The sequence below is a fragment of the Arachis ipaensis genome, chromosome B8 (genome assembly GCF_059453495.1).
Source record: "Arachis ipaensis isolate K30076 ecotype BB chromosome B8, ASM5945349v1, whole genome shotgun sequence".
Lineage (NCBI taxonomy): Eukaryota > Viridiplantae > Streptophyta > Magnoliopsida > Fabales > Fabaceae > Arachis > Arachis ipaensis.
In genome coordinates this window covers 37,796,706-37,819,258 of record NC_142443.1, presented here as the reverse complement: position 1 = coordinate 37,819,258, position 22,553 = coordinate 37,796,706, and the positions used below count along the sequence as shown (strand labels likewise).

Sequence of the window (22,553 nt, the reverse complement as noted above, 5' to 3'; positions counted from 1 at the left end):
AGTAGCTAAGGAATGGAGTGTTGTGGTTCATGTGAAACTATGAGATTTGTATGACATGGGAGAAGAGAATGAAAAATTTGAAGTTGGTTTTTCTCCACAGCTAGAGTTGAACATGTCAGCAGAAGGTGACATTGAAGATTTACAGTTGACAAGGGAGGATGATATAGAAGACCCCACAGAAAATGCTTTAGAAAATATTGATGATGTTGCGTAATACTTATATGAAGAATTTAAACATAATTTAAAAAGGATATTTGTGTCATGAACTAAGTTAAATAAACTCAACGTTGTACGTTGTTTTATTTGTTACAAAAAACTGTGTGTATTTTCGATTTGTAGTTAAGTATTTATTGTATTGCGGATTTTCATGAGTAAAAGTAGATTATTCGTTTCTTTCAATGATTTTTTTGTCAAAAGTTAGTTTACGTTAAATCTTTAATGTTGTTTCAGTTGTTGTTGTTGTTCTTAATGTTGCAGTTTTGATAATCTTGATATCTAATATTTAATATCAATTCTAATAGTGTTACATTTTTTAAACATTAGTGAACATAACTTGATGGTAGAACAGAACAAATAAAAACTGAGGACTTTTCATCATCCTCTGCAAGCACAACATTCGCTACAGAGCTTTTGTCTAAGTAATTTTCACAAACTACCAACAAGGGAGATGGTAATTGTCGATAATTTGCGTTTAGTTTTAAAATTGTCTTAGCATATTGTCATTCAATTTTTTTTCTAAGTTAATATCTAATGACTTGGGAGTTCTCAGTTTCTTTTGGGTATACTTATTTTGTTGTATGCATGTGGATATTTTCAGTATTACCTGAATATTCTGGAGAAATAGTTCCTGACAGTCTAAATGGGGAAGAATCTGATTCAGAAGACAATTTAGATGATATATCCTCTGTTGAAATTGACAGATCCATGCAGTTTGATCTCAATAAGGTTCCGGAAGAAGACAATGAAACTTTAGAAGACCAACAAAGAGAAGATGACATACATGTTAAGAAAAGGTGCTTTAATCTGAACAAAAAGCCATGGTATGGAGATAAAATATTAGATCCTGTAAAACGTGAAGCCTATAGATTCTTGATAGAATATTTTTCGCCAGGTTAATACGATGTTGAAGAGAAATTTTGACCTTTTATTATAAGAGTGACGTTGATTCCCTTAATTTAATTATTTGGGTCGCAGTTTTACATGTTTATCTACTTTTAGAGTTTCTTGATTTAGGTTTAGTAACGCATAACTTCAAAAAAGAGTAACATTAATTTATGCTCATTAGAATTTTATTTTAACTTTATAAATTCAGAGTATGGCTTTAATTTCTTCTTTTATATTTATTTTTGAATGCAAATTTAAATGACAATAATGTAAACGAGAAAATCTTATTGGTAAATTTGTTCACATGAGTTAAAATATATAACTTATTTAACTTGTGAACTTTTTTACATAAAATGAATCTAGAAAAAGTGTTACGAGTTTAAGTAACAATGATTTAAACATATATAGTTTAAAAAAGTAGTGTTAACTTAACTAGATTATACCCAGATAGTTATTACTAAAGAAAACATTGAAATATGTGGTTATACACATTTTGTGGCGGTTGGAAGAAAATCGCCGCAAAATGTAAAATGATAATTCACCCGTCGTTAATACAAGGCTGATTGCAGCCCCACTCCTAACCGCCGCGATATGCACCGCAATTATTCATTTTGCGGTGGGTTTATAAAACTGCTGCAAAATTTCCGTTGCTATCTGCCGGAATTGTTGTAGTGATAAGTTACAACAAATTTGTTCAGTGTAATTCTTGACTAAGGTATTTCATTTTTCTTTTTCTTCACGAGGTCAAGCACATAAATGCCTTCTTCCTGACATCGGCAATCCACAATCACCAATGCCCTCCATTGTAAACCAGTGCAAACAGCTAAATTTTGGGAAAATGAGGGAATATTTCAGTCCAAATGATAGCAAACGACAGAATTATTAAAGAAGTTTTAGAAATCACAACTTACAAATGGATGTGATGCCAATTTTCTTCTGTCAAAACAGGGGAGAAAGTCCGTATATTGATTGATAAGGTCCGGTATGCCTTGTTAGTTTTTGGATCAAAGTAGTTCTCGCCATAGAGTCCCAACATTATATTCTAGTAGTCACATACATTCAATCAGTAAGAAAGCACATTTCAATTCATTTCTTAAGGAATACTTAGCAGCAGTATGATGTGAACCTAACCCAATCTCCAAATGAACCGAATTCAATTCAGAGTTGAATAAAAATTCATAACCATTCAATCAGGAAGAAAAACACATTTTTAATTCAATTCTGCAGTAATGTCAAGTGAACCTAACCCAATCCCTAAATGAACCGAATTCGATTCAAACATTAATAAAAATTCATAACCATTCAATCAGTAAGAAAAACACATTTTTAATTCATTTCTACATGCAGATGAATCGAATTATTTATCAGAACCAGTAAATTACTTAAGAAAAAAATTTTGACTTACCACAATATCTGTTGGCATGCAGTATATTTTCTCTTCAAACCGGCGACATTTTTTGTCATTCGAAGCATACACATCGCATTGACCACCTATATGAAGAAAATTTACTAGATATATGGGTATAAAAGCTTTTAAAAAATCATTGATGTTAATGTAATAGGAGAAGAATTTACCGTATTTTCAACATCTTGTCCTGGTCTAAGAGACATGAAGTGTTGTCTAATGCCTCCAAATGTGCCTCGTGGTTCAACATGAATATGGTGTCATATTCATTGGTAGTATCTTTGGTTTCCTTTAATTGTGTCATCCAATGATAACACTTCTCCTTCAACTCCTCTGTGATTTCTTTTTCTTTCTCTGGAGTTTTGTACCCTGTAGCGGTTGTGAAGCTCAACTCGGCACTTGTTTTATCAGTAAATTTCTGGATTCAAATGAACCTCAAGTAAACTATGTAATGAACCGAAATTACCGAGATTTGGAAAGTTTAAAGTAATAATGAAAAAAGATTAGGATATAATATGAAAGCTAATAAAAAGGATATTAATTATTTTCTTCCCCACAAAGATCTCATTCTTATCTACTTGCAATTTTTAATTAATGTCATCATTAGTGTGTTTTTGAATGACCGAGCGAATGATGAAAGGTTGGACGTTTAGTGGCTTGAATCGAGGTTCTGGAAGGTATCCAACCATCCGCGTTGTACGCGAAGCGTCCTTGATGGCCCAAATCGAGATCGGAAAAAAAAATATGGTGCAATCGAGTTCGAGGAGATGGAGACCGAGGATTGAGATATTGATTGAGGATCGAAATCAAGATCGAGGATGAGATCGAGAAGATACTGCAGTGCTTCGATTCTCGAATGGATTTGTTCGAAAACCGCTCCCTAATTGAAATGCGCGCGTCGTGGCAAGGCTCCCTTTTTCCATCCTTCAGCTTCCCAAAAAGCGGTCCATTTCTTCTCGATTTTTTGCTATTTTTCTTTCAAAGTTTTATGTAATCAATGAATTCAACTAATCAAAACAATATTTTTTAACCTAAAAACTCATTGTTTATTTGACAAGAATTCTCAATAAATTGATTGAAATAAAAGAAGAAAAAATCAAAGATGCGGACGCATCAGTAGGTCTGATACTTTTGTTTTTGTACCAATGCGGAGCAAAGCTCTCTTCTAAATGATATGCCAATATGCCATACCCAAATGCACTCTAAATCCCTTGAGTGTTTTGATTGCAATGCTTGTGGTCCAATATAAGAAACTGATCTGCATTGTACGTGGCTTTATTAGGCTGCTTTTTGACCTGCACTACTAATATATACATTAAATACATTTTGAAATTTTAAACCCAACTAAATATTTGTCATTAAATTAAAAATAAATTATTTTCTAAACTCAACAAGAGGTAATATATAAACTTTTTAAAATTTTATGTGTTTTATTCATCTATTTTGTCAAACTTAAATATATAAATACAAATATATAAAATATTTATATATTTAGATACACTAACCAAACAAAATCTAAGACAGCAAATAAAACTATATCTTAGAAAAAAAATGTTTTTTTTAATTAATATTTAAATTATTATATTATTTTATGTTAACATTCACATTACTATTCCTAAATTTTAAAACAGATATAGCCTTTACTTCAAACTTAATTAAATATTATCTCACTTTAAAACTTTATTTTACATTATTATTCACTTTTAGATATTTGCATACACATGCAACATTAATCACTTGCTTGAGGTTGGACAATGTAAAATAGACAACCAAATTATATGGACTCTCAATGATTATCCCAATGTGACGAATCTGTTCATACCAATCAAATAGTAGTTATAGTTATATATGGATTGGCTATGAGTCAAATCTAGGATTTTTTTATTTAAATAAATAAAATAAAAGTAATAATTATCGAAATAAATAACTTTAAAAATATTTATTGTTTTGCATTCTTTAGTCATATCTTGTTTACATTGTAAACGAGAGATAAACTTATATCGTTTATATTGTAAATAAGATAGACATATATCTCGTTTACACTGTAAACGAGATATATAGAAGACAATCTCAGCAGCTATAAAAGGATGTATAACTCTTGGTATTCTTCACAAATTTTTCCTATTCTTTTTGTGTCTTATATTTCTCACAAATACAAAGCAGTAATGGCCAGTAATAGTCCATACATAGTAAGGGCAGAGAGGCGCAGTCACAGCTGGCGGCTGGATGCCGATTCTCACAGAGACTCTTGGCCGACATTGAGAAGAACAAAGAAGGGATACCGAAGATGCGTGTCATTCATTGTGATAGGCGGGTCTCTGTGTTTGTTGTGGAGGAGTTAGAGCCGTTCGAGGAAGGGGGGAGGTTCCTTCTGTGTTCGGCTATTGGAAGGTACATGTGATTGTGTCCTATTCCAATCTCTCCACTATTCGTACCGTCAGGCACTTGCCGGGTGCGCCGCAGCTAGCATTGAGTGGGCCCCGTATGTGCATCATATGTACAAACAGGAAGCTGTGTTCAAGGTGTACGAGATGGAGTTTTCCCCTATCTTAGACGAGTCGATGTGGGCGGAGTGGCATGTGACGAGGCTGCGTCCTAACCCAGTCATGCGTCGAAAGGCGACTGGAAGGCCCGTGTCCACCAGATTCTGGAATAACATGGACGAGACCGAGCAACATGAGAAGCGGTGTGGCCTGTGTAGGCAAGTCGGTCATTCAAGAAGGGGATGTCCTAATCAGCCCACGGGAGATGTCTAGGTCGTACTAGGCTTCTATGTTTACTGTAGTTGGCTTGTGTTGTTCTTTTTTTTGTAGTGTGATATTTTATGTTCTAGTAACTTTGGATGTGTAATATTTTAACCTCGAATGAAATATTTTATGATTCAGTGAATTTTTCTTAACTACGGTAGTAAGATATACAGAAATACTCATAAGAAGAACACCATCATAAATAACAATATACACAACTACAGTCCAACTAAAGTACAATCCAACTAAAATCCAAAAGTACATACTTAAGTTTAATCCAACTAAAGTACATACATAAACTTAATGCAACTAAAGTACATACAAAACTATAGTCATCATCTCTGGTGGGGATCCTGGTAGTGGTACATGTGCCCGGTGCCACATGGCGGAGGCTGAGCTTGGCACTGAAGTCGATATGATCGAGGATCTACGCCTAGGCAGTCGGATCCTGGTGAATCTGAGCACGATACGGCTGGAGGGGTCCGGACGGTGGAGCTGTGGCATACTGATGTAACTGAAGCTGAGTCTGGGAATGAGGAGCTGCCGGTGGGTCACCTAAGGTTGGGACTGAGTCAGGTACATTCCATAATCGTGGGAGGGGGTGTCGTGTGCTGGCTACCTGGTCGACGACCTGTCCCGTATGACGAGCCAGAAGCCGGTGAAATCTGGGAAATCCAGGAGGAGGTGTGGGTGGGAGCTGATGGGTGCTGCGAATCCCTGATGCCAACTTCCCTGCCTATGCAGAATGACTCGGCTAACCGATCCATCGTGACGGGCAGGACAGTGTGAATAGGGATGGCAGCAGTTCCCGTACCTGCGGGTACCCGCCCCGCCCCTACCTGGTCGGGGCGGGTTTGAACCCGACCCAGAGCGGGACGGGTCTGAATCGTGGCGGGTTGATGAGCGGGGCGGGGCGGGGTAGGGTTCAGGCTAAACCCGCCCCGGAGTATATATATATATATAACTTTTTAGCAATTAGGGTTAGTTTGGAGAAACCTCAGTTCTCACCGTCACTCACTCAATTAGGGTTAGCAACCTTTTTCTCAGTTCTCACTTCCTCTGTTCCTCAGCTCTTCTCCAAGACCATAGTGAGTCCTCTCATCACTCTCAGTTTCTCTTCACTTCACGTCTTCACCCTCAAAAAGAACAGAGCTCTTCCTGTTTCCCCCAAAAAAACCCTAGCCTCCTCCACCGCCGCCGCCGTCCGTCGCGCCCAAAAGCTTCGTCTGTTCGTCGTGCTCCAGCCCCTCTCCTCGTTCCCATGTTCCTCGTTCGTTCTTCTCGCTGCTCAGTCGCGCTTTGCCCGCCGTCTCTCGTCGTGCTCGTCGCCGTCGTCCGTCGTGCTCATCCCTCGAAGATAATGGCTTCTTGTCCGTCGTGCTCGTCGAAGCTTCTTCGTTTTTTTTATTTTTTTCAGAAATCATATTCAAATACTGAATGATTAGCTTTAGATCTGCGCACTGCTGTAGTTCTTCATTTTTTTATTTTTTGTTCAGAAATCATATTAACAATCCTCAATGCTCACTGCTCACTGGTCAGTGGTCACTCCTCATTCCTCAATGTTCAGAAATCATGTTTTGTTCTTCGTTTTTGAATTTTTAATGGCTACTCTGAGTTTGTTTTGTTCAGAAGTCATTTTTTTGTGCTCAATGCTCATGCTCTTAAGTGTTGCTCTGTTTTTGTTCTGATTGATTTTTGACTCTGATTGCATGTCAATTGAACTCTACGCTATGAGAACCGTGTGTTTGTTTATTAAAACTTAAAAGGAGAATGAGACTTGTAATTGAAACAGCTTGTTTGGGTTGAATCACAAACTGTTCTGTTTTCTTTGTTACCAAAATATGCACTTGGAAAAAAGCTTGAAAAATTGAAGTTGTTTTGGCTTCTTTGTTGATTGGTTATAGGTAGAAGTTGTTTTGGCTTCTTTATCATTCTTATGCATTCTGGATTTTGATTTTATTCTGATTTTACAATTGTCATGGTGTTCTAATTGTGGAGAGAATCACAAACTACATACTGTTCTGTTTCTTTGGTTAACAAAATATGCACTTAGTTTGATGTTGATGTTAACTTTGATGTCATTGAGTTCCTTCAGCCTCATCACAATTTACAACTTTTGGAGATTTATGGATACCTTAACTCCACATTCCTAAGATGGATTTCAGATCCTTCATTCAATAATCTTAGCTCAATTACTTTGGAGAAATGTGTCTGTGAACAGTTTCCAAAGTTTGGTGTATTACCTTCTCTAACTTAGTTGGAATAAAGCTTAAAAAATTGAAGTTATTTTGGCTTCTTTAATCAAGGAAATATGCTCATGGTGTTCTGGTGCATTTATGCTTTGAATTATCATTTTTATGCATGTTTAATTTTGATTTTATTCTGATTTTTGTAATTGTGCATTCTTATTTGAGGTTTTTCTTTTTTTCCTTTTTTTTTTAAGGTTGAAAAATTGTTAGGTTAGTTTTGAAAAATTGTGCATTTTGATTTTGAGGTTTTTCTTGTTTTCGGTATGTAAATTAAAAATTCTAATTATTGTACACTTAAAATCGGTTTGATTGCCTTTTCACTAATTTGCTTTTTTTTTTCTTTTTAAATTTCTAGAAAAAGTACTTTTGTTTTTCTCATGGAAATAATATCCAACAAACTAGTAAAATAACGAATTTTAATTTACAAGAGGAGCAAATACTCTAACTTAAAATTTTAGAATTTGTAATGTTGATAAGTTTTCTACAACCTATTATAGGATTTTAAAGAAAGTGAATGCATACATTTGGCTCGACTACTTTAATTGTGCATTCTGATTTGGTTTATTCTGATTTTTTTTCTCATCGTGCAAAGCTCAAACAAGACATAATTGAAGCTTTGATGTGTGGTCAAAGTTGGTTGTGGACACCTTTGGGAAGTAAAGGTGATATATTGATTAATCTTCGTTTATGTTAATTTTTTCATAGTACCAATTAATTTGTTAATTGTTATCTCTTTTAATTTTCAGATTTAAATCTTGATTTGCAAACTTTTAATGATAATGAAGATGTTAAAAGTGATCAAGAATAAGGGTTGAACATCATTTTATATCTAATATTGTAATTTCTTTATTATGGTGTTAAATTTGTAGTGATCTAACAATATTTTTTTTTAATTTCAAGTTATTTTAGCTAATGACATTGTATGAATTTTATGTTTGTATTTTAATTTATCTATAAATTTTAAATTTTTGTCTTAATTTATATATGAAAATAGGTAAAAATTAAAATATTTAATTTTTACAGGGGCGGATCGGGGTGGGGCGGGTACCCGCAGGGGTGGGTTCGGGTTCTGTTATTTACTACCCGCGGGTAGTGATAGGGGCGGGTAGTATATGCATAACAGGATGGCGGGGCGGGGTCGGGTAGCGCAAAAACCCGCCCCTACCCGCCCCACTGCCACCCCTAGGTGTGAAGCTGGAAGGCATCGTCAATGAGGATCTCGTCAAGGAGGACCTCCTCTTCCTGCTGGGTCCCGGATGGACCTCCCTCATACCAACCTGGTGGTGATGTATCCCAAGCTGGCCGAGACTGCTGTCCACCAAAACCGGATGAATGCCACGCTCGGTGCTCCGGAGGAGGGGGAGGAGGTGGAGGAGTCGGTCCCGTAGGTGAAGCCACACCGTGCTGTGGCAATTGTCAAAAGGGAAGTCCCAAGTCCTTGAGGGGTACCGAGTCGCCGAATCCGGCCTCAGCTAGATACGGGACGATGGCGTCCGATGGAAGAATGGTATGGCTGACTCGCCGGAGCAGTAGAAGGCGAGGCTTCTGTGAAATACAAAACAAATTTTTACTTACATAGAGATAATAAAAAATTTATGTTGTCAACTTAAGAACATAGAACTACTTCTACTTAAGAACCTACTTCCATGTTTCTAGTCTACTCATATGCCAGTAAGCAAATCCTAATTAAGTCATAACAATCTTACACAAGCAAAGTAAGCAAATCCTAATTAAGTCATAACAATCTTACACAAGCAAATACAGTTTTAAATTCATCCTACAGAACAATCCCTAAGGCATTTTATTCAATGTTTGTCACTATGGGACTACCCTAACAATTTCCACATATTTAGAGTAACCAAACAGTACGCAACTAACTTCGAAGTCGCCCGCGCTCGGTGTAATGCGACGTCTTGTTCAGTCTGTTGATGTCTCTGTCGTTCCCCACCTGGCGTGCCATCACCGTATCAGTCTCAAATATAGTAGGAAAGGATTGAAAAAGGGGAGAAGTAGCTTGACTAAGTCAAATTTGGACCCGAAGACATACTGTAAATGAGTTATATTTATAGGCGCGATACGGCCTTATCTCGTTTATAATGTAAACGAGATAACAACAGTGCATCTGACGTGTCTTATCTCGTTTATACTGTAAATGGAATAAGACTCAGATATTTAAATTAATAAATATTTTTTAAATTATTTATTTTGATAATTATTAGATTTATTTTATTTATTTATTTAAATAAAAAATCCTCTTCTAAAGTGCCATAACATAACACACGTCACAACATCTTCGAGCCCATCGCATCATCTTAGCCTAAACACCATCAATTCAAGCTTCAAGAATTAGATAAGCATTATCCTTGAAAAACGACCCTTTGTTTTTTTTTCATTCTCCATTTAATAATGTGTTCTCACTAATATTTATTAAATCGGTAATACTAGAAAAATAATATTTAAAATTATATTATACAAAATAATAGTATAATATTTATAATTTTATATACGTAATATTCGTAATTATATATTTATTATATTTAAAATTATATTATTATTTTAATAATAATTAATAAATATTAAATAAAATATTTTTAACTATTTGACTTGATTTTTTTATTGTCTTTTAAATATTATATTATTATTGTTAAGCGCATAATTGCTAATTTTGAATTATATACAAAATATTTGATAACGAAAAAAAATATTAACTAAAAACTGTGAAAATTTATTATTTTTAGTTTAATTTGGGTTTAATTATTCTGTTGGTTTTTATAGTTTTACGAAATTTTCAATTAGGTCCTTATATTTTTTTTCTTTTTAATTAGGTCTCTATACCAATTTTTTTTAAGAGTAAAGTATCGTTTTTGTCTCCAACGTTTGGGGTGAGTCCTATTTGTGTCCCTAACGTTTAAATCGTCCTATTTATATCCCTAACGTTTGTAAAAGTGATTCAATGTTATCCTACTATCAATTATACTAATAAATCAGATTATATTTTTCAATTATTCTCACTTGGATGTGTTCATTCTTAATTAGGTCTCATTTGGATGTGTTCGATTTTAATATTATACCCACTCTTTGTGTTTAGATTCAATTATGTCCCTAGAAAAATGAATTATGTAAATGTTGTAGAAATTAGTTTCAACATTTGATGAGCTATTTTTCGAAGTAGATCATTGATTTTATCCCAGACATTTGTATTCTAACTTTAAGAAGAGATTTTTAAAACTCAAACTAAAGCACTCATGATGTGTACTTGACGGCAGGATAACATTGAATCACTTTTACAAACGTTAGGGATATAAATAGGACGATTTAAACATTAGGGACACAAATAGGATTTGTCCCAAACGTTGGAAACAAAAATGATACTTTACTCTTTTTTTAATTAGGTCCCTCTTAGCAGTAATTGGCTTAATTATATAGGGACTCAACTAAAACAAAAAAAATTGGTGTAGAAATCCAAATAAAAAAAAGTGTAGGGAACCAATTAAAAAAACAAATTGGTGCAAGAATTCAATTAAAAAGAAAAAAAATATAGGAACTTAATTAAAAATTTTACAAAATTATAGGGACCAATAGAGTAATTAAACATTTAATTTAATATATCATACAATAAATAAATATTAAATAAGACAATTTTAAATTATTTGGACTGATTATTTTTTTATATTCCTAACATTATATTATTAATTACCACATTATATATATCTTCCTATGTTAGTTTCATGTGATAGATACACAAAGTTCGAATTATATACAGTGTGTACAACTCTTGGTACTCCTCATATTCGAACAAAAAATTTTAATTTCTAAACAACATAAATAAGTTAAGTGTGAAGTATCACAAGAGACATTATTCCACTTGTTTTGATTCCATCTGAAACAGATATTTGAAATTAGTTTAATATAGTGATTTAAGTAGATCAGGGATGTGCCTGGCATCAATTATTGGCTTCATACATTTGATCTGTGCATGTTTGTGGGTTACACTATTGATATATATATATATATATATATATTAGTGTTATATATTTGGAGAGAGAAACCTCACCGACAAAAGGAGCCAAGCTGGTTTTGTGAAAATGGGTTTTAATTTCTTTCATTGGAGTATGTTCATGTTACATGTCATATGCAAATGTGCTTGCATTGCATTGCAAGTCTCACGGTATATGTTGACAATTGAAGAATCTTCTATAAATTAAATATTTTTCTCATTTTTAATTTTTATTTCCTTGATTAATCATTGACTCCAATCTCCAATGTCTTCTTGTCTTATTAATTCATAACATGTAGGAATAAGTTACAGCCATGGATTAACACTTGTCATATGGTATGATTCAAATGAGATATATCAGTATTGGGAATTTTTAGTGTGAACTAGTATATATAAATCCATGTCATTTATCGTGTTTCTAAATAATAATACAAATACTTAAAATAGTTATTAATTTATTACTAATATTGAACTTATTGGTTACGTTATAAGGCATTGCTCATCATAGGTATGTTCTTATATTTTAGTTCGCTATAATTGGAGACCAAATTGACCCGTAACGCTTGGACAAGAGGCCCCCCTTTCAGCCACTAAAAAGTAAAAAGTATTGGAAGAGTTTTAAATGTATTAGAAACACTTGTGTTCTAATTAATTGGAACACTCGTGTTTTCAATACATTTGAAATTTTTTCAAAAGTATTTATCTGCTCAAAAAATCTAAAACTGAACACTTATTGCTCCCAAAAAATTTGAGTCTAACGGAAAAATATACTGTCTCTCTTTTTTTATTGTTCCTCTTGTCAAATCAAAATTATTGTAGGCTCATGGTCTTTCCTAATGCAATCCAAGTAATAATAATCCCTAGCCAATTTTGTTTATAGTTTTTATTTATTTTTGCAAATTGCTTTCTCGCACACTGTGTTTCAAAACGGTTTATTGTTTATATATATATGATTAGATAGAAAATTATTTTAGTTTTTAATATTTTGGTTAAGAGAAAATTTTGTCTTTAGCTTTAAAAAGCTCATATTTTTGTCCGAAAATATTTTATTTTGTTTTATTTTTATTTTCTGGTCAAAATTAATTTTTTTTTTAAATATCATTTTTTCTCTTATTATTTTCTTATTTTTCTTATTCCTTTGTCATTTTTACAGAAATTATATTAACCACCATCATGATCAATACAATTATAATTTTTGCTATTACCTATAAGAAAATCATAAAGAGGAAATGGTATTTTTAGAAAAAGAATTTTTATTTTGATTAGAGGACTAAAATAAAATGAAATTAAATAAGACGTATAAGATAAAAATAGAATATTTCAAATACTAGAGTCAAAATTAGGATTTAATCCAACTATTAAAGATTAAAATTGTATTTTTATCCTATATTATTTTTGTGTTTATTGTGATTTTGCATTGTGATTTATATATAGACATAATTTTACTATTTTAATTTAATAAATTATATTAATATCTAAAAATATTAATACTTGTCGAAATGATAAATAATGTAACATTGTTTAAAGTTGCACTAATATCATTGATCTTATGTCAATTTTTAAATGCAAAGTAATTTTCCATTTAAAAATATTGAGAATTTCAGTAACAAGCTTTAGTTACATCATGTCTATTTTTTGTTTTTTATTTTTTTCAAAAATGTTAGGGGGAGAGATGGAAAGTGTATTTAATTTGAAGGAGCTGGCTAAAGTAGCTAGAAATATGCAAAAAATGTATTATGTATTCCGAATAATATGAATATTCAGTTTAAAGCCCAAGGCAGTTTATTACATTGATAAATGCATGCTTATTTGTTTATACCACCCCCTCAATTTTCTATATAAAAATTTCTATAAGAAAAAACCTCAAAACCACCCCCCTCCCTCCCAATAATCAATGAATTATTTTCCTTTACTCTATCAAATCATAAGGTTGTAAAGAATTTCGTTCCAAGTATCTGGAACACCAGCTAGACACCAATGACTACAATCCATGCCATTTGGTGTATAAAGTCCATATAAAGAAGGGTGTCCATCTTTTCTTAGAAGTGAGAGGGTGGTGATGTCGAGGAGTGTTACTGGCTTTGTCATTGTGGCCAGTACACCCTTCAACACCGCCACGGCCTCTGGTGTTCCCCCTGGATATGTTGATCCGGCCACCGGAGTCGTCTCGTGGACACAACTATTTGCCGTTGGTTCATTCCATTGGGTGCCACTGTAATTTCAAATAATAATACCATAGTCATGCACAAGCTAAGCAACTTTTAATTTCTACTACAATCATTTCTATTCTTTTCATTCTTTGAAAAAATAAATTGGATTAGATAAATAGTACGTAAATTAAATATGAAAAGAAACAAATTGTTTGTCAACTAGCTTGATAGAATATCTTTTATTTTTTATTTGATGGTTAATTCTCTTATGTTCATGAAGAATTTCTGCAATTGAAAGGTAATATAATGTGAGAGTGCGAAATGAGAATTTAAATATTAAAGTAAGAGCACATAAAAATTAAAAAATAATGGGACTAAAAAATTATGTATGTGAAAAAAGGAAGGTGCTTACTTGTAGTGAGATGGAGAAATCCCTTGAAAGAAGACCTTTACTTTTGTTGGGTCTACATTAGTGTCCACCCATGCAGCCCATGTTTCAAGTGCTTTTTGAAATGCTTTCATCCGATCCATGTCTTTCATCACTTGACCTCCTACTTCAATATAATCCCATCTAATTAACAAAACAACAAATTCAATTAATTAATTAATAATGACAAAATTATTAGCAATTATATGAACCACTAATTACTTGAATTAAGAAACTTACGGTTGAGTGGGTCCTCTACGGTACCACCAATGCCAAGTGTTAAAGATAAGCATATCAATCCCTTTCCATAGCTTCCCTCCTTCTATGGAATCAAGCTTCAACACCCTCCCTCTATCTTCTTTTACAACATCAACTAGATACACACTCCTATCTAGCATCAATTTCACATTATATTCCTGAAAATTATTATTTTTGTAAAAGAAAGGTATTAGATTATATAAATGAATGAGGATATAATAAAGGAAATATATACAATCATACATTAACAAGCCAATAAGGAGTTTTGGTATGATTGATAAAGATGAGGAAAAAGAGCATTATCAATCCTTGTAAGATTAAAACTCCCTTTTGATTGTTAAAGCTTGTACACTAACACTACATCATTGAGTAAATAAAAGTTGGTGGGTCTTTGCTAGTAAAAGCAAAAAGAACTATTAATTTATTTTAGCAACAATTAATTAGGAATCTTAATTTATTTTCTTAATTTTTTTAAATATTTAAATGAATAAAATTTAAAATATGTTGTTTTTTGAAAATATTAAAAACATAAAAAATATTTTTTATTTAAAAATTAGAAAAATAATTAAGATGCGTTAAGATTTTTAATTGCTTTTCCAATTAAAGATTTATTTTAAAAATCAACCTTTGATAGTAATTATTAATATTTTTATGTACTATTTAAATATTTTTATTAAATAAAATATGAGATCCATGTAAAAGTAGTAAAAAGTTGGATAATAATGTAAAAAATATGATAAATATGTAAAAACATTTTTCTCCTCCTGAAAACAATAGTCATTTTGGAAGGTAGCCATTTGCACCAAGTGACTTATGAATATGGACAAGCAAAAGGGACCACTTTTGAATTAACCATTGTTGCTTACCCTACATATTGTGCATACCCTTATGGTGCTACTATAAAACAATCTCTTACACCCACATCTTTTTCCAGAATTAAGAGATTCTTTCTTTTTTCTTTAACTTCAATGCTCAAGTCAGATAATAATAATGATGATCACGATTCTCGAAATAAATTGTTTATATTATTAAATATTTTTTTCATAAAGGATAAGCTAACAAACTAATTATAAGAATAGATCATATAGTATTGGCCTGGAAAATTTTTAAATATTTTTAAATATTAATATTTCAATAATTTTAATTATTGATTTAATTAATATATATTATATATATTTTTTATAGTTGACATTAATAGTTAAACTTTTTAGAACACTAATATTTTTAAAATACCTGAAATTCTTTTCAGAATATATAATCAAAGTTATTAGAGGAAATAATCAAATTGAATTTAATTTAATAATCAAATTGAATTTAATTTCTTCTCATACATACCGTGTATGTAAATATAGAAACATATCCAACTCGGGTTATAGTGTAATTGGAATTAGGCACTGCTGCATGAAGCAAGCAAGTCAAAGACTGCCATTGATTTAAGCTCAGTGAGTCACCCACGAACATGATGCTCTTCCCCTTCATCCTCTCCAGAAAATCTTGCCCATTAAATCTAACAAAATAAAATCAAATAAAATAATGAAACAATAATTTAATATCATTTTAAATTAGTTATAGTTTGTATGTTTGAATTAAAGGGTATATATATTCTGCTCTTAAAAAAAAAAACTAGTGATTGGATAAATTTGTTCTTAATAAAAAATTTAAAAAATTAATGTAGTTTGTAATATTTAAAAATGTAAAAAAAAAAAATCTTTAATAATTTTCTAAAAAAACCTATAATTAAGAGATTAATTTGTCTTATTTATCCTTTTATTTTATTAATTTTTTTAACATTTGAAAATATCACAGACTAATTTAATAAATATTAAAAAAAAACTAATTTATCGAATAAGAATGAAAAAGGTGCAGGACCAAAATTCAAATTGAAAGAGGGTTAATTGCAATAACATGAAAATATGGGGATTGGTAAGAGTAAAGAAAATATCACAGAAATAAAATAGAATTTCGTCCGACAGCCAACTCTACCATTAAGTGCAGCGCAGTAATATTTTCTGAAGAGCGGAAAATAGAGAATGTTCGCAGCCATCCAGTAGTTTAAGAAGATAATAATACTATAATAGTACAAAAAAAAGGACATATTATTTAATGAAATTTTGAATAAATATTGTCAAAACCTTACATTTGTGAATTTTAAAAATTGTGTACTTAAAAGTTGTTTGTTTATTATATATAATTATATACAGCATTTTTGTTAATAAATACATGAAAATAATTACTTTTTTATATTTTATATCAATAAAAAATATACGACAAAAGAAACTAGTTAAGAAATTTAAGATTAAAATATGAGAATCTTGTTATTCTAAATCTAATCTAGTGTAGGCTGGGGGTGTTTGTTTTGTCAGTGACATGTTAACAAAGCACCTATTTTTAAAACTGCAACACCAGAAAGTGCTTTTACAAGCTGCACGTGAAGATACGCCAGAATGGCCAAACCAACCGAAACACTGAGTAATTGAGTATGATTGGAAATGTTAAAAAAATAAATTTATTTTAATACGTTTTTAAAACTGATTCATTACGTGATAATTAATTTATGTTTGAATATTTCAATTAAAAGGTAAGTTTAAAATGATTTATTATATTTAAAATATCTGAATAATTTATTTTAAATAATTACATAAATATATATATATGAATGAAATAGTTTTTATTAATTAATATTCAAAGTCAAATAAATAAAATTATTATAATTTTAAAATATTACTTTATATTTCGGAATTAAAAAGATTAGTTTTGATTACATCTATTTTCCCTTTTTACCTAAAAATACTTTTTATTTTTTTTTTTTAAAATAAAATTCAATTCTAGACATGCTCTTGGAATGCAACCTTTAAATTCGCCGCTAAAAGAACCCTTTTGTAAAATTTTCCCTCCATCAGTTTTTTGTTTTTGCTTTTTACAGGCTGGTATGGTGGGGATCATTACCGAACATGCTCTGCTTTGTGTATATTTATACGCTTCGAATTAAGTAGTAACAGTTAAATGGTAACATATTTAGAATTATATATAAACTAATATAACGACTGGAGTTACTAAATATTCCATGAGTTTATTTAGTAATTGTCATAATATATTAAGAAAAAGTATTTTGATTTGAATGAAATTTATATTCTAGCTAGCCAGAAACTCATTGGCAATTAGTGATTATTACTGATATAACTGATACAAGATATATATAAGCATTCAATAATATTTTAAATATAATTGATAGTCCCCCATAAATGCTTACTATATAATCTTTTTTTATAAAAAAGGAAAGAACTCATTTCCTCCGTATTTAACTGAAACTTTTTCCACTCCAAATATAATTGTCATAAATGCATTCATTTCAAAAACTTAATTACAATCTTCGTTTTTTATAAAATAAAAATTTTACGTACAGTTATTTTTATATAAAATTAATATTTAAAAATTATTAAATAATAATTTAATTAAACATAATAAATTACGTATTATTTTTTACTATTAACTTTATAGAAAAAAAACTGCGTGCGTGTGAGACTCTGTGATTATAATTGATAACAATATTTGTTTGTGAAGGATATAATAATAGAAGAATGGGAAAGTGGAAAGTAGAGGATGGTATTTACCTTTGTAAGTTGCAGGCAAGTGGCTGCCACCTATAGTGTGTGTAAATTCGATCAGGCCGCCCATTCCTCTCACAGCTAAACTCCTTCTGGATGAACGGACACGTGGCATTTTTGTACAGTGGGTACGACGGGTCCAGCACCCATGTACCCGTGAACAAATCACACGCTCCTGTACTCGAAGCATGACTCGAACCCGACCAATGTTTCAAACTCGTGTTTTTTCCGTTTACTTGCGTGGACGGAAAGAGCACGAGAAAGAAAAAAAAGAAGAAGGAGATGTACTGGGAGAATATAAAACGGTGACAACATTGTTGTGGGCAGTCACCCATGTTTCTCTCTTAGAAAAAGGGAAGAGAAAGAGTTTCTTCTTTTGTGACATTTTGGTTGCTGAGGTTATGGGCATTTATAGGAGAGTGCGGTTGCATGTGTTTTATGTATGAAGGGACATTCTTGGAAAAGATATATTAAATTAACTATTTGAGATTTCTTTCGCTTTTTATGTTTTCAGTTTAATTAGTTTCATTTTTGGCGTAAGGAAGGAATTGTTGAAGGTTGTGGGAAGCAAGTGTTTGGGGAATGGGGATAGAAATAGAAGGGATGGTAAAACTGGGCTTTCGTGACTCGGTCTTTTTATTGTCTTCGTCATTTATGGTGTGAAAGACGGGGGAATGAATTGAAGAGAGAAGGAATAACATTAAAAGAAAACAGGGGGCCTTTTCTCAAATGATAATAATAATAAAAGATTTTGAAGAGCTTACAATAAATTTATAAGAGGAGTGTTAGGGGCAGTAATTTTTGTATTTATAACTATTAATTGGCCATTAATAGTATTTTTAATGGTGTGAGATTACATCAAATAGTAAGAGATCACTCACTTTTTTTTATGGTTAAGTGCTAGCCGCAAAATACAAAAATTACTGGCCCTAGACTTTTTCAATTTATAATTAAAAAAAACAAATAAATTTGTAAAACAAGGTAAAATTTGATTTGGAGATTTCTTAGGAGTAAAAAAATTTACATCCAATCAGTAATTTCCATATTATTTATTTATACAATTGAGTTACACATTTAAGCCTTTTTGCATTTAAGTTTAACCAAACAGATTCAACACCAAAAAATTCACTCTCATTAAAGAGAATAGTTACACGCCGAAAAACCCAAGCGTTACCAATTCAATTCGCGCTCTAATATGAGAAACAATTCGTTGCTCAAACTCAAAACTGCAACAAAAAAATTTTAAATCTCTCTCAAAATCTCTAAAAAATCTTTCAAATTCTCTACGGAAACTACTACAAAATCTGGTGGTACATTTGAATTCATCAACAAAAAATATACAAAAACAAGAATAAAGATTCAACAAGGTACTAAGAAAACTATTGTTATTATGTTCAGTTAATTTCTTGCAAATCTCGCATTTCTATTAATTCGATTTAAGCTTTAGCGGATCGAGTTCGTTCATTTAGTAGATCGAGTTTCTCTGATTCTATTTTTTGTTGTTTTTCTTCGTAATTAGGGCATCGAATGAAACTGTGTTGTTAGTTTATTGGTTCTGATAAATAATTCGGTTCATCTCTTACTTTAATTGAGTTTATTTGTATGCATGCATAAATTAATTGAATGTGTTTTTCTTATTGATTGAATGTTTATGACTTTTTGTTTAAATCTGAAGCAATTTCGGTTCATTTGTGAATTGAATGAGGTTCACTTGATGCTACTGTTAAGTATTGACCAAATTTGTTATTCCTTAAGAAATTTAGGTTCATTTCTTAGTTTAATTTACGTTTATTTGGGTTGGTTTTGCTTGAATTTGCTGAACTTATTCATGTAGGGTTGTTTAGTTAGTTTTTGTTCAAATCTAAACCGAATTCGGTTCATTTATGAATTGAGCGAGGTTCACTTGATGCTAATACTAAGTATTGACACAATTTGTTATTTCTTAAGAAATTTAGGTTCATTTCTTAGTTTAATTTACGTTCATTTGGTTTGGTTTCACTTGAATTTGCTGAACTTGTGCATATGAGGTTGTTTAGTTGGTTTTTGTTCAACTTTGAACCAAATTTGGTTCATTTGTGAATTGAGTGAGATTCACTTGATGCTACTGTTAAGTATTGTTATTCCTTAAAAAATTTAGGTTCATTTCTTAGTTAATTTACGTTCATTTGGTTTGGTTTTCACTTGAATTGTTGAACTTGTTCATGTGAGGTTGTTTAGTTAGTTTTTGTTCAAATCTGAACCAAATTCGATTCATTTGTGAATTGAGTGAGATTCACTTGTTAAGTATTGACCAAATTTTTTATTCCCTACAACAAAAATAAAAAATATGACCATCTCAAAAAAAGAGAAGCCGCATTAGAATGTAAGTATATACACCTTAAATCATGTGTATTTTTGTATTATAAATATATCATACCACAATCTTTCAAATCCTTGCAGAAAACTCACGATTTGAGATGCTCAACAAGATCGATAGCTAGGGTGTTCGCTGGATTGAGTGAACAAAAGAAAGCTATCATTAAAGAAATTAAATTCGGTGCGCTGAGACATATCTCAGAATTGAATGTCTCGCACAAGCTCTTGAAGGAATTGATTCTTTCCTTTGATCTCTATCATGGATTCTTGGGCACTCACTATGGCAAAGTCTACATAACCCCTGCCAAGATAGGAGATGCACTGGGCCTAAATTCAGATGGTATTATACTTTCCATCTTTTATATTTGTATTTTTATTCTTTAAGTAATTTTAGTTCATTCCTTGTTTATTTGAGGTTCATTGAATACAGAAAATGAATTTCATGTGTTCTTGTTGATGTTTGAACCTTTCTGACTGCTTGTTCAAATTTGAATTGATTTGTTTATATTAAATTATTGTAAGGGATCATTTTCCTGAAAAAGTTGCGTACAGCAAACTGAATGAGCAACAGAAGGAGATTGTTGGCAGCTTCAAAGGTGCTACTTTGGCGTCTTTGACAAAATCTGTGATTGATATGAGTGTTGAAGGGGAGGAAAACTTGCTGAAATTCAAGACGACTTTCATCATCTTCATCTAGAAATTCTTCTTGTTGTCGACAACAGTAAGCACAGTCTCCCTGGTCCATAAGCTGTCTGCCCTTCATGTGGAGACAGTCCGACAATGGAATTGGGCGTCTCATGTGCTGAGCTTCCTGATCAAGGGAATCAAAGCCTAGAGAGCAGGACACAAGCTTTTCGTTGATGGCTGCGTCTTTGTGTTAATGTTAATATATTTTCATGAAACGAATTTTCCTCATTCAGAAGCAGATGACGCTCCCGGGCCACCATGGGTGGCATACTGGACATGGAGGAGACTGGTCGACCAGATTTTCTTTGAAACAAATAATGAAATGGTAAATAAAAGAATCATTTCCCTGGAAATTTTGGTTTAGATGCTTCTAAATTATTGTACTAACCAAATAAGTTTCTGTTTTAGAAAATTGTGAACAAAGCAGAATTGAAGGGGGGGGGAGATAAAAGAAAAGAAGGGGAAAAAGAAGGAAAGAAGAAGAAAGAAAAAAACCTTATCATCTTGCATTCATCTTCAGAAGAAGAAATTTTTTCTGAATCTAAGTATACTTCTCACCATCACTTATCAAAAACTATCTATTTATTTAAAGTTTTGTATTGTTATTTTAACAAAATTTTTTGTATGTGTTGCAGATAAGAAGAAGAAATGGAGAAAACACTGCCAAAGAAAAGAAAATAACCACAAAGAATGGTGAAAAAATAAAGCAAAAAAAGGAAGATTGTTCAGACGGATTCGGAAAACGAAACTGAATCCGAAGACGAGTAAGATTCAGAAATGATTATTTTGTTATTGTAAATATATATTCTGTTTTTATTGATTGAGTCTTTTTGACTACTTGTTCAAATTTGAAATAATTTTGGTTTATTTCTGAATTAATTGAGGTTCACTTAAGGATGTGATAAGTATTGATAATTTCGCTTCATTTCTAAGTTTATTTGAGGTTTATTTGGTTTTGTTTCACTTGAATTTGCTGAACTTGTTCATGTGTGCTTGTTAAGTTAGTTATAGCTCTGATATTTTGTCAGTTGTATACATTTGATGTGTTTTTGTTGATGATTGAGTCTATTTGATTGCTTGTTCAAATCTGAAATAATTTCGGTTCATTTGTGAATTAATTGAGCTTCACTTAACTTCTCGTTTCTCTATGTAACAGCCCAGACCACCCGCTAGCATGAAGTTGTCCGTTTTGGCACACAAGGCCTCACGGTTTTTCCTTTGACGATAGGGATGATAGCCGAAGCCCTCCACACTCACTCGTCAAAACGCGTCATGCTATGGAGAGGTATCCACACCCTTATAAGGCATGCTTCGTTCCCTTCCCCAACCGATGTGGGACCTTACAATCCACCCCCTAAGGGAGCCCAGCGCCCTCGCTGGCACATCGATCCTGGTTCTGGCTCTGATACCATCTTTCCGCGCCGGGGTTTTGTTCTTGTTTGAGACAGGGCGCCGGCCGCGCACGGCCTGCCTTCCCCGCCTCGAGTTTGTGATTGTAAGGTCCCACATCGGTTGGGGAGGGGAACGAAGCATGCCTTATAAGGGTGTGGATACCTCTCCATAGCATGA

General features: G+C 32.1%; 1 protein-coding gene across 1 annotated transcript; it reads right to left on the bottom strand.

The window, feature by feature from the left end:
* Positions 1 to 13,227: 13,227 nt before the first annotated feature.
* On the bottom strand, positions 13,228 to 18,679 carry LOC107613913 (protein trichome birefringence-like 41). The gene is made up of 5 exons (XM_016316107.3): positions 17,949 to 18,679; positions 15,673 to 15,844; positions 14,320 to 14,495; positions 14,065 to 14,223; positions 13,228 to 13,714 (listed from the first exon to the last, which is right to left on the bottom strand). Exons 1-5 carry the CDS (start codon positions 18,275 to 18,277, stop codon positions 13,420 to 13,422), a joined length of 1,131 nt encoding a protein of 376 aa, XP_016171593.1. The 5' UTR covers positions 18,278 to 18,679; the 3' UTR covers positions 13,228 to 13,419.
* Positions 18,680 to 22,553: the final 3,874 nt, after the last annotated feature.